The sequence below is a fragment of the Apteryx rowi genome, unplaced genomic scaffold (assembly GCF_003343035.1).
Source record: "Apteryx rowi isolate R43461 unplaced genomic scaffold, aptRow1 scaffold_1308, whole genome shotgun sequence".
Taxonomy (NCBI): Eukaryota; Metazoa; Chordata; class Aves; order Apterygiformes; family Apterygidae; genus Apteryx; species Apteryx rowi.
In genome coordinates, this window is record NW_020447540.1 from 8,122 (window position 1) to 19,812 (window position 11,691).

At 52.9% G+C, this 11,691-nt stretch overlaps 1 protein-coding gene across 1 annotated transcript; it reads left to right on the plus strand.

Annotated features, from left to right (window-relative positions):
• Nucleotides 1–38: 38 nt before the first annotated feature.
• On the plus strand, nucleotides 39–9,199 carry HNRNPUL2 (heterogeneous nuclear ribonucleoprotein U like 2; the record flags this gene model as incomplete). The annotated part of the gene is made up of 14 exons (XM_026056343.1): nucleotides 39–303; nucleotides 2,656–2,785; nucleotides 3,036–3,112; nucleotides 3,552–3,691; nucleotides 4,358–4,448; nucleotides 4,589–4,701; nucleotides 4,865–5,131; nucleotides 5,337–5,459; nucleotides 5,871–5,999; nucleotides 6,153–6,321; nucleotides 6,485–6,685; nucleotides 7,537–7,613; nucleotides 7,926–8,033; nucleotides 8,341–9,199. Coding segments are annotated over 14 exons (1,959 nt in total), but the record flags the coding sequence as incomplete, so codon positions are not given.
• Nucleotides 9,200–11,691: the final 2,492 nt, after the last annotated feature.

Below are 11,691 nucleotides of genomic sequence, written 5' to 3' on the forward strand. Positions count from 1 at the left end.
TGGCTGACGAGGAGGAGGCGGCGGCGGCGGCGGCGGGAGCGGCGGCGGCGGCGGCCCCCGACGAGGCGGAGGCGGCCCAGTCCGGCCCCCCAGAGGAGGAGGAAGAGGAGGAGGAGGAGGCGGCGGCGGCGGCCGTGGCGGCGGAGCAGCCGCAGCCCCAGGAGCAGCCCGAGGCGGAGCCCGAGCCCGAGCCCGAAGGCCCCGAGGGCAGCGGCGTGAACGGCGCCGAGAGGCCGCAGGAGGAAGGGCCCAGCGGCGACGAGGCCGCGGCCGCAGAGGCCAAGGAGGAAGGCGCGCAGGCCGGTGAGGACCCTCCTCCGCGCCCCCGGGCGGGACCCCAGCCCGGGACCCTCCTTTCTGCGCCACTTTATCCGATTTCTGCCTTTTTCCTCTCAGGGCCCCCCCTTGCCTGCCCTCCTCCGCCTGGTCTCTGCCTCCCCTGTGCCCGCATGGCCAGGCCCCCTCCTGCCTGCGCTCATGTCTCTGACCTGCTGCCTGGCCTGGGTGTCCAGGGCCTCTGTCCAATCCGTGGGTTGTCTTTGTCGCGTCTCTCCGCCTCGCTTTCCTGGGTCCTGTGCGTGGAGGACCTCTTGCATGACCCTCGTACCAAGTCTGACTTCCACACGCTCTGTGCATTCTTGCACCGTGTTAGCGCAGCCTTGCGCCTTCTCGCGTGTTATATTTCTGTTTTCTCCCTCTGGGCCTCACACTAAATCTTATGTATTGCCTGTATAAGCCCCCCTATCCCCTACACGCACCTAGGTCTGCACGCATCCTTCAGTCTAGTCTAGATGCCCTGAATGTTTCGGAGGCCTAACTTGTTTCTAGTCTGCAAGTTCCCCATACGTGGTCAGGATCCGCTTTGTTTTGCTTGTGTACCCACACGAGTTGTGGGTTCAACTAGTTTTACCTTTATGTCTTGTATACGGTGCCCACTAAGGCAGCTTTGCCCCCCAAAGCTTGCACCCACCCCGGTGCGTGGGGGTTGTTTCCAGCCTGAGTTCCTTTCCCCCATGGATGTCTCCAGAGCCCTTCCCCCCCCCCCCCGGATGCAGGCTGGTTTGGGGGGCCGTCGCTGAGAATCTGTTAAATGTGCCATGGCCCCAGGTGATTCCCAAGGCTTTGTGGCTTTGCTCTTTATTGTGTCGCTTAGAAACCGTAAAATAAAGAGATCAGTGTTGAAACTGAAAACACTTCTAGGTGCCAGTGCAACTCCCTCCTCTGAGTGAGTTGCTAGTTTCAGTGAGTCAGAATGAAAATAGGAAACAGTTCGTCTTACGTGATGCCGAGTTGAGAGGTATTACGAGGGAAAACGCTCATAAACTGTTCTCAGATATTTGCAGCAAACAGGTCATTGCTGTTTGGAAAAAAAATTGCTTCTAACGATAAGCAGTAAAAAGTTACGCCTGAAGTTTGCTGGAGATGCTTGTTTACAAAAAAATAATTTATTATAATTGCTTCCCTCTATTTTGGTCGTTAGGAAGTCATGAAATGTCAAATGCAAATGGTAAATGAAAGTACTTGCTTAGAAAGTGTGGCGTAATCTGGCTTCCTTTTATGACTGTTTTGTTTTTATGACTTACTAAAAAAACAAACTCCCTTTCGAGAAGATAGCTGGTATTGTTACAACAGGGGATTTTTTTTTAATTTGGGGGGCTTTTGGGTTTTGTTGTTTTTGTTTTTAGAAAACATGCATGTGTGGCTGCAAAGCTGGCTTGCAGGCATGATTTCTTTTGCTGCTGTGTGCCCATTGATTTTACTGAGGCTAAAGCAAAAGTACTTGTTGAAATACCACTAGTTCCAGAACTGAAAGTTTCCTGCTTCCAGGCCTTGGAAAAGAAGGAAAGTGTAGAACCTGCACATATAATTGCAAGTTAGATGATGATATTCTCTTGTATTTGTCAAATAATGCTAAAATTGAGAGACTTTGCTTTTATCTGCTGGTTCAGGGCTTACAAGAGAAGCATGGAATATTGCTGTTGAGCACTTAATTAGTTCTTTGCCCTGCTAGTGGTTTTGGCTTCACTGTTATTATTTAACTAGTGGACGTTGAACCCAAGTTTTGTCATGTTTGGTGAAAATCTAAATGCAAAATTATTTTCTTCGAAGAATATTAATGCTTTCTAGCATGTATCTGCATTATTGATTGGAGATACTGGAACAGCTGTTGCCTTCAAGGCTAACTAGCTTTAAAATAAAGTTACGGAGGGTTTCAGGTTCATCTGCTCCTGGATACCCCTGGCAGGGTTAGTTTATACAGCATTACATTCTACTTTTGAAATGTGGAGTTCTTCCAAGTTGTGTTGTGGAAGATCCTCATGAACAAAAGGGAAAATGATTGTAGAGAGGAGAATGGCAGAGACAATTCAACTGAAGTGTCATGGGTGCACAGCGAAGAGTCTGTGTTACAAACTCTTGGCTGTGCCGATTTTAGCATATCGGTCACTTAAGTTGAAGACCTTACTTCAACCCCTTCTTAAAGTGGAATAATTAATCTTTACGGAAGCTTCAAGGCACTGGTGCTTTGCAGATGTGTTTCACTCCAAGAAGGGGGTGTGTGAGACAGGTGGAAGTTACGGGACTTTGATGATGAATTCTGTAGATCTTGCCACTTTGAGTCAGTAAAAGATGCTGATGCTTTTTTGCCTCTCCCAGCGGATGAAGATGACAAGTCAAAACCAGCAGGCTCTGACGGAGAGCGAAGAGGAGTTAAGAGACAACGCGATGAAAAAGATGAGCATGGACGTGCTTATTATGAATTCCGAGAGGAGGCTTACAACAGTCGGTGAGTAGAAGGCAAATCCTTTGCCCTTTTCTCTTTGGAAGTCCAGATTCTGTTCCAGATGATAATTGGCTTATTTGATCTGATGGCTTGGTTAAATAAACCTGCCAGAAATATGGGGATGTGACAGAGGTGGGTTTGCTGTTTGAAGGCAACAGGTCTTTTTTTACAGTCTGCTGTTGACTGTATTCTTTGTGCTCTGTTCTGCGTGCACCATCTCACTTTTTTGTTTTTCCTTCTTCTAATTGTACAGGTCCAAGTCTCCCCCACCGCCAGAAGAAGAACCGAGAGAAGGAGAAGATGATGAAACTGTTGTCATCCTGGACACATGTATGTACATGGAACATAGACCTGAATTTACTCATATCAAGTTGGGATGTATTTATAAATGGTGCAACTCGGAGGAAATGGTTGTCACAGTGGCTGAGAGCGTATGCTTCTGCTGTTGCTACAAGCCACCAGAGGACTGAGTTTGTGTGAAACTGTTCTGCTGCTCCGTGTTAAATTGCTAGTGTTCTTTGGGGTAACCCAAGGCATGCTTTGGGGCGGATGGACAAATGTAGTGTCTGTAGAATAGCATTGTGTTGTCCTCAAAGCCAGCCAATAGCTGTAACAGAGAACAATATTAACTGATTAGGAAAGTTCAAAAATGGACTAGTTGGCTTCCCTCTGGATGTATGTAGGTTGTGATCCATGCTGCTTGACTATGATGCCCTTTCAGTGGGTTGGATGACAGTGGTTTAGTCTAAACTGATCTCTTCTTTGACAGATACTTCTGACCTCCACTTTAAAGCCAGCAAAGATCGCTACGGGGGACAGCCTCTCTTCTTTGAGAAATTCCCTTCCCTTTGGTCTGGAGCAAGGAGCACTCATGGAGTGACCAAGGGGAGAGTCTGCTTCGAGGCGAAGGTGGGGTGACTGCCTGTGGTAGAGATTGGTCACTGGGATAGAAGTTCTCTTGTACCTCTGGCGCCTGGTGGGGTTTCAGTCTGTGAGGTGGTGTGTTTGAAGCTGCTGCAAATTGGGAAACGAGAATACTTGGTATTGGCAGCATGGAGATGAGGGAAGAGTGAAAATACAGGGTAAAAAGAGACTCCTGGAAACAACCAATCTGCTTGCAGTCAAGGGTAGCATCGTATCTGTGTCTGTGGAAGTCCGGAGCCAGACTTAACATGGCCTATGTGGCCTGAATTGTGCTGCTCTTTGAGTGTGCGCATATGTGAGGAGAACAAATTCTAGGTGTAAAGTATTGGGGTTGTTGACACAGGTCCTCCCTGTATCTTGGAGGGGGTTACAAGAGTCCTGTCCTAAATCTAGGGGGAAAATGATATGTGACTGCTCCCTTCTGGCACTTTGCAAGACTATATGACCTCTCTACTTGCAGTTTGGATGCTTGTCATCCTTACGTGGTCCGTCCTCTGTACTAAACTCTCCACCCAGCTGATTTCCTACGGAACAGGTTTAGAAAGCTGCGTTAGTGTCTGATGGTAACAGCTGAAATGTGTCCTTTAGGCTGTATCCTGACTTTCCCCTCTGCAGCCGATCAACTGACCAACTCCTTTCTGGTCTCCACAGGTGACGCAGTACCTCCCCATGAAGGAGGGCAGTACAGAGGTCCCCCTCTTTCGCGTTGGATGGTCTGTGGACTTCTCTCACTCACAGCTGGGTAATGGAGCTCTCTTTCTTGTCACATCACTTGTAAGCTTAGAGACATCACAAAGCTGCAAAGCACGGGTCCGTGAACAGCTCTGTACTGCTCTTGTAGCGTGTGGAGACCTGTGTCTAACACCTGCTGTCCTCTCATAGGGGAGGATGAGTTTTCTTATGGCTACGATGGACGAGGCCTGAAGGCCGAAAATGGGCAGTTTGAGGAGTTTGGCCAACCCTTTGGGGAGAATGATGTGATTGGCTGCTTTGCTGTAAGTGCAGTAGATGAAAATGGGGGTGGATATCTAGGGGAGAGGGAAAGGAAAGGAAATGTAACAAGGAAATAGCTGATGGAAAACCCCGATGGAGAGAGGGTGCAGGAGGAGACTGCAAGGGCTCTCCAGCGACAAATGCCTTATGTTCTTTGCTATGTAGAACTTCGAGAACGAAGAGCTGGTGGAGCTGTCTTTCTCCAAGAACGGGGAAGATGTGGGGTTGGCCTTTCAGATCAGCAAGGAATCCCTTGCTGACAGAGCCCTCCTGCCCCATGTGCTGTGCAAAAACTGCGTGGTCGAACTGAACTTCGGTCAGAAGGAAGAGCCCTTCTTCCCCGTTCCTGAGGATTACATGTTCATTCACGCTGTCCCAGTCGAGGACCGAGTGCGCACCCCGCTTCCCCCCAAAACGACAGAGGAGTGCGAGGTAAGGCACTGCTTTCTGCCCCGCTGCCTGGCAGGAATACTTGCAGAGCCCCTCGGCAGGTTCTGCAGCCTGGGTTGGGCTGTGATGCCGCACGTCTGCCCAGCAGCGTGCCTGGCCTGTGGCCATGCTTCACAGTCTCGCGGGCTGGCTGCTCCACGGAGCTGCTCTGCCTCTCATCTCACCTCTGGCTGTTATTTTCCCTAAGGTGTTGCTGATGGTTGGGCTGCCGGGGTCAGGGAAGACCCAGTGGGCACAAAAACACACTGAGGAGAACCGAGAGAAGCGATACAACATCTTGGGAACAGAGACTGTTCTACACCAAATGAGAGTAAGCGCTTGCCGCCCCTAGGACCCCCCCAGAATGGGGCAGCCTGGCTGGGCATTGAGAAAGCAGTGGCTGCCTAACCGAGCCCTGTTTGGAAGTGCATCTGACTGCCTGGTGCTGTAGCAAAGGCCCCAGGCTGGGCTCCTTGTCTTTGAGAGCCAAAAGGGGGGGGGGGGGGTTTCCCTCCGCTTTTAAAGTTGTCAGGGACCTCAGGCTGCAGGTTTCACCCTCCAAGCTGGGAAGGGAGAAAGCAGGAGGCAGAGCAGCAGTTCTGCTCTGAATGGCCTCCCTGCAGGAACAGCGCTGGACAGACCTTCCTGGGGGTTCTGGAGCTAGTGAAGGGGGAGCGTGCGGTGTTTTTTTTTTTTTTTGAAGCATCTCTCACTGATTCATCTCTGCTTTTCTTTGTGGCAGACGAAAGGCCCAGAGGTTGAAGAGATGGATGCCAAGAGCAGAGACCTGTTAATCCAGCAAGCTGCTCAGTGCCTTAGCAAGCTGGTTCAGATTGCTCCCAGAGCCAAAAGAAACTTCATTCTTGACCAGGTATTCTCGCAGCCCCCGGGGACTGTGTGACCAGCCCTGCCAGAGGCTAGCCACAGATGCGGTCTTTGTGTGGGGGGACATGCGGAGGCGGCCCCCGCCTGGGTCCGTCACCAGGCCTTGTATTGCTAAAACCCGTTTCTTTCCTTCTGTCAGTGTAACGTGTACAACTCTGGGCAGCGACGGAAGCTGCTTGCCTTCAAAGGTTTCTCCCGCAAGGTGGTTGTGATTGTTCCCAACGAAGAAGACTGGAAGAAGAGGCTGGAGCTGAGGAAAGAGGCTGAAGGGGAGGATGTCCCTGAGTCAGTGATGCTGGAAATGAAAGGTGGGCTTGTGGACACCTCTGGGGACATACCTGCGAAACCGGCTAGCTCTGCCCTCGGGCTCAGCAGCAGCAAAAGCAATTGGGCTTGGGCATGGGCTTTGTGTGGGAAACGGAGGAAAGCAGCTGTTGCATCAAGGACTTTCTCTTTTCAATTTCACTGCAGCTAACTACTCTCTGCCAGAGAAGAACGACTACTTAGACGAAGTCATCTATGGAGAGCTCACAAAGGAGGAGGCCCAGCCTCTGGTCACCAAATACAAGGAGGAGGCCAGAAAACTGCTCCCCCCTTCTGAGAAACGGGCAAACCGTCGCAATAACCGCAACAAGCGTAACCGCCAGAACCGCAACCGCGGCCAGGGCTATGGTGAGGCTCTGTGGCACCGGGAGGGCGGCCGCCTGGTTTGGGGTTACTGTGGCTGCTTTTGGCACGGTCCCTTATTGGGATCTTCCTCCTTGCTGGCACCGGAGAGGAGGACTGAGCCTCTAGGTGTGGGCTCTGTGCCACCAGCTGGCAGCACTCTCCCTCCTCCCACTCCAGTTTTCCCTTTCTCTTGGGCCCTTATGTCCTCCGTGGTTTGTGTGTGGGTTAGTCTTTTCAGCTGCTGCCACCTGATGCAAACACTTGCCTCTGTTCTGTGTCTTGCTGCTTGGAGATGGCTTTGCCCACTGCATTAGTTGGATTTGAATCCTGTCCCAGCGTCCCTTCCCTTTCATGCTTAAGGATCACCCCGCGGTTCTTCTGTTCTTCGTTGGTAATTCTCCCTGACGAGCCGACTTAGCCTTACTTTTACTTCCTTTAGGTCTGTACCCACACAAAGTAGTGTCTAGTTGTAGCATCAGTTGTGCTCACCACCTCTTTCCCATATGGAGCTGTTCCATTAATATGTTCCTTCTCTTAGTACCAGCTGGTGCTCCCATGCTGTGCTCCTCCTTTGCAGGTGCTGCTCTCTCCTTTTCCTAGAGAGCCGTTGAAATAAATGACTTGCTGCTGGGGTTCCCTGCATCTTGTAGCTTTGCAGGCGGGATGCAGCCTTGGTCTAGCGCTATCCGTTTGTGTGCAGGAGTCTGCTCTTCCGATCTCTGCCCTTGCCGCTTGCTTGCCAGCGTCTGCCTCTGGGGGGCTGCAGGGTCACCAGACCGCTTGGAAGCTGTGCCAGCGCTGGCTGGCGTTTGTGCCGGGCAGCACTCTGACGCTTGGCCTGTTTTCTTTTCCAGTTGGTGGGCAGCGTCGAGGTTACGACAATCGAGTCTACGGACAGCAGCAGTACTGGGGACAGCCTGGAAATCGAGGAGTGAGTGCAAAGCCCTGTTTTTTATGCCAGGCGCGTGGGTCCCTTGGCCAACTTCGCACTAAACCAGAGGGCAGGCTGGGAAGGGGAATCTGGGTCCGTAAATGCCTGTGAACTCTGCTCCACAGGGAAGAGCCAGCTCTCGGGATGCCTGGCTCATGGCAGGTCTGGTTCTTAGGTCAGCATGGGAGGGACTTTGTCACTCAAAGCAAAGCACTGTGCAGTGCGATGTCCCCTCCGTCTCTGCCCGCCCGGGGCTCGGCTCTTAGGCAGCGTGTGTTCTCTGCGCGCTGGTGACCGCTCCTGTCTTTGTAGGGCTACCGCAACTTCTATGACCGATACAGAGGGGACTACGACAGATTCTACGGACGTGACTATGAGTACAACAGATACCGAGATTACTACAGGCAGTACAACCGGGAGGTAATGGCTCTAAGTGCAGCCCCTTGCCTAGTTTGTTGGCGTGCCTTGCCACCGCCTTGTGCCGTGGTTGTTCCTTCCTGGGGATTGTGTGGTTCCTGTCCCTTGTCTTGCACCAGCAGCAAGCCTGACCGCTTGCCGCACTCCTTGCGCTAGCGGCTGCTAGCAGGAGGGCCAGGGCAGGGCTCCTGGCTCTAGGACACTGAGGAGAGAGGTGGCGGATGCGCAGTGCTAGCACTGCATGTTGTGTTGTTTTTTTCCTTCCAACAGAGCACCCTGTTAATCACTCCCTGCTTCTCTCTCCTTCTAGTGGCAGAACTACTACCAAGACAGAGACCGATACTACAGGAACTACTATGGATACCAAGGGTACCGGTGAAATCCCAGCCGTCTGCACCCTTCAGCCAAGCAGCTGAATCTTGTGGAGGTGTCTGCCACTTCCCAAAACACAACCAATGGAAACAGGGCTGTTGGGGGGAGAGCAGCGGTGGGGGGAGGGGGGAGGAAAAAAAAGAAACTGTAAATTTTTTTTTAAAGTTTGTTGAAAAGAATATTGTCTTATTCTATAAAACATTTCAAACCTAGTTAGATATTTGTAATCAAAATGTTTGCGCAGAGAGAGCAGCACTTAGCGCTGCGTGTCCTGTACCCTGTGATTGGGCAGGAGAACTACGTACCCTTTAACAACATCCTAGAGCAGCTGGACTGGCAGCCGGACAGGGAGGAGCAGGGTTTGCAAGACGCGCTCAATGATGGGAACTGAACATGTAAGAACCGGGGAGGTGCAGACGAGCGAGGATGGAGGGACCGGTGTCCCGGGGGGGTGGGCTGCGCTGGGGTGGGCAGGCGATATTAACTGTTGACTCTAATCCTTCACTTGCAACATCTAATTTCCTTCCAGGTAATCCTTTGCCGATCTGTCTTTGGGGTGAGGGGTGGCGTGCGCGTGTGTGTGCATGTGTGTTTTTTGGGGGGCTCTGATCAGACTTGGGTGGAGAAGAGATTGTTTCCGCCTCAGCAAAATCCAAGGATTGGATGTCCCTGTGTTTGGCTTGTCCTGGAGAGGTTGCAGGATGTAATGTGCTGGGCCAGAAGCTGCAGTTTAAGCTGCACAGCTTGCTTCACCCTCCCACTTGCTATTAAATTTCCCTGAAAGCTTGTAAGTGGAATTGGGACCTCGTCTTTTTGTTGTTTGTTTCTTTTTTTGGCAGAAGGAAGCGCAGGAATTTGGTTTGCCAGTCCCTAAATTCTCGTTCTTCCCTGGCCGAAGCTGACCGCGTTGGTGAGACAGTGGGTCCCTCCAAGGCCGGCTGGCTAGGCCAGGTGCTGAATCATCTCTGTATAGTTGTCTGTCCTCTTTAGTGGAAGAGAAGGAACATTTCTCAGGGTTTCTGCAGGATCTTTTCTTCATTAGAGCGTCATGTGTATATAGGCGACCCGTGCAGTGTGTAACCTTCACCTGTGAGGAGATAGTGCTGAGAATAGTGACAATTTTATACTGTACGAAGTGGGCACACTTCTCCATGTGCCCCGGGGTTTTGATAAACTGCTAGAGCGTGTATATAGGAAACACAGGAAGGCGACTGAGTGTGATAGCGAACTGGCCTGAAGTGGGTGAGTGTGTGTGCGCATCGTGCCCTCCCCGTCGCTGCGGGGGGTGGGGATGTAGTGTTGAATTTCTGACACTGTCTGATCCTGGGGCGGAGGGGACCTACGTGGGGAGCTGAAGGAGATTGTGACCCCTCAGCTTCGGGTGCTCTGGCGCTAAAAAGCTGTGGGGGGGCTCTGGGGGGGGGGGGGGAGGGCAGCCGCTTCGCAGGGCGTCCGTGTGCACCAGCATGGCAGTGACAGGCAGGGGGTTAACCCGGGCGGGAGGGAGGTGCCTTTCCTCCAGTGAGGATCTGAGGATCCTTAGTGTCGGTCTCTTTGGCTTCAGTTTGCTTTTCACCCCTCTCCCCACGGAGCATGGCCCATTTCCCAGGGAGCGGCGGCCCCCCCGTGGGAAGCGGAAGGGTGTCGTTCCCAGGTTTCGGCTGGGCACCGGTCCTGCTCCCTCGGGGCCTGGAGACTCCCCACCTTCACCCCCCACCTTCTCCCCCCACTCCTCGTGTGATTCACTGTTTGAAATTCAAACACTTTTAATTTTTGCTTTTAAATTGGGTCTCTTTTTTTTCTTTTTTCTTTTTATTTTTTTTTAATCATCCCCTGGCTCCAGTGTCCCCATGCCCCCACCTCCCTCCCGGGCGCTGCCGCGGGGCACGCTGGGGCTCGCCTGCCTCCGGCCGCTGCGTGTGTCTGGACGTGTGCGAGTGTGTGACCGTTTTTATAACAAAGCAAACCGGTATTTTCAACGCTTCAGGCCACTAGTGACAAACGACTCTTGAGGTGGGGACTGCGGGGGGCCCCCGGGGCAGGGGAGAGGCAGAACGGGAGCTGCGCGGTCGCCGGGGAGGGGGGGGTCCGATGCTTGGTGTTTTTTTTTTTTTAACCCGCGGTGGGGCTGCGCTGTCCGGCGGGAGCGGCCCCAGCCTCTCCGGTGCCGAGCGCGGGAACCACTTCGGGAGGCGGCGGGGAGGGAGGGGCGGGGGGGCTGTCACAGTTAACAGAAATAACTTTTGAAGCTATATAGTCCTTTTTAAATAAAACAAAAATGAAATAAAAAAAAAGTTTTTTCTGGGGATAAACTAGAACTGCCACAGCGTTGTCTGTCAGACCAAGAGATCTTAGCGACTTCGGTAGGTGTCTTTTTTCTGCACATTTTTTTTGTTAAATAAAAAAAAACCTTAAAAAAAAATCTTATTAAATGGTAACTGAGGAACTGCAGCCTGTTCTAGACCTGTTTAGTGTTTCATGATTGTATGTCTTAGTTGCTGTAGAGGGCGAGCGTGGGGGAGCCCCGCGGAGGCTGTCCGTGTTTTTACGAACTGTAAGCGTTTCGCAGTGGCCAGTAAAAGGGTTTTGCCATTGAACATGTAACTGTGTGGTTGTTTACACCTGTACCTTCCCTTCGGGCTCTGGCAAATGTAGGCGATAGCTTCCATTTTTAGAATAAATAACCATTCGCTTGACTTCACCTCCCGCGCTCGCCGCGCTGCCTCCCTGGCTCTGTGTGTCTCTCTGGGGGCGCCGAGGGGGCCGGCAATGGCCGCGGGGACGGGGCCTGGGGGCTGGCGATGGCCCCGATGGCCACAGGGACAGGCTATGGGCCCGGAAATGGCTGTGGGATGCAGGAACTAGCAGGGGTTATGGTGGCCAGTAATGGCCGCGGGGACGGGCCCCAGGGGCTGACAGTGGTCACAAGGGCCAGCGATGGCTGTGGGGACAGGCCCTGAGGGCCAGTGATGGCGATGGCCCCAGGGCCGGGGTGGCCTGTGGAATGGACTGTTGCCAAGGTGACAACAACCATGTTGGTGCCAGTGGGGCCTTGTCTGGGGAGGTGTGTCCCTGGTGTTGCCTCACTGTTCCTGCCCCGGGGGTGACGCGGTGGCCGTTGCCACGGTGGGCAGGGGCCAGCGTGCCACGGGGACCCGAGAGGTGACACAGCGGCCGCCGGGCCTCGGCCCTTGCTCCCCCACCCCGACCCCGCGCCGCCATTTTGTCTCCTGGCAGGGAAGTGCCCGCCGGGCGCCGCCATTTTGGAGGCTGGCGGGGAGGCCGCCCC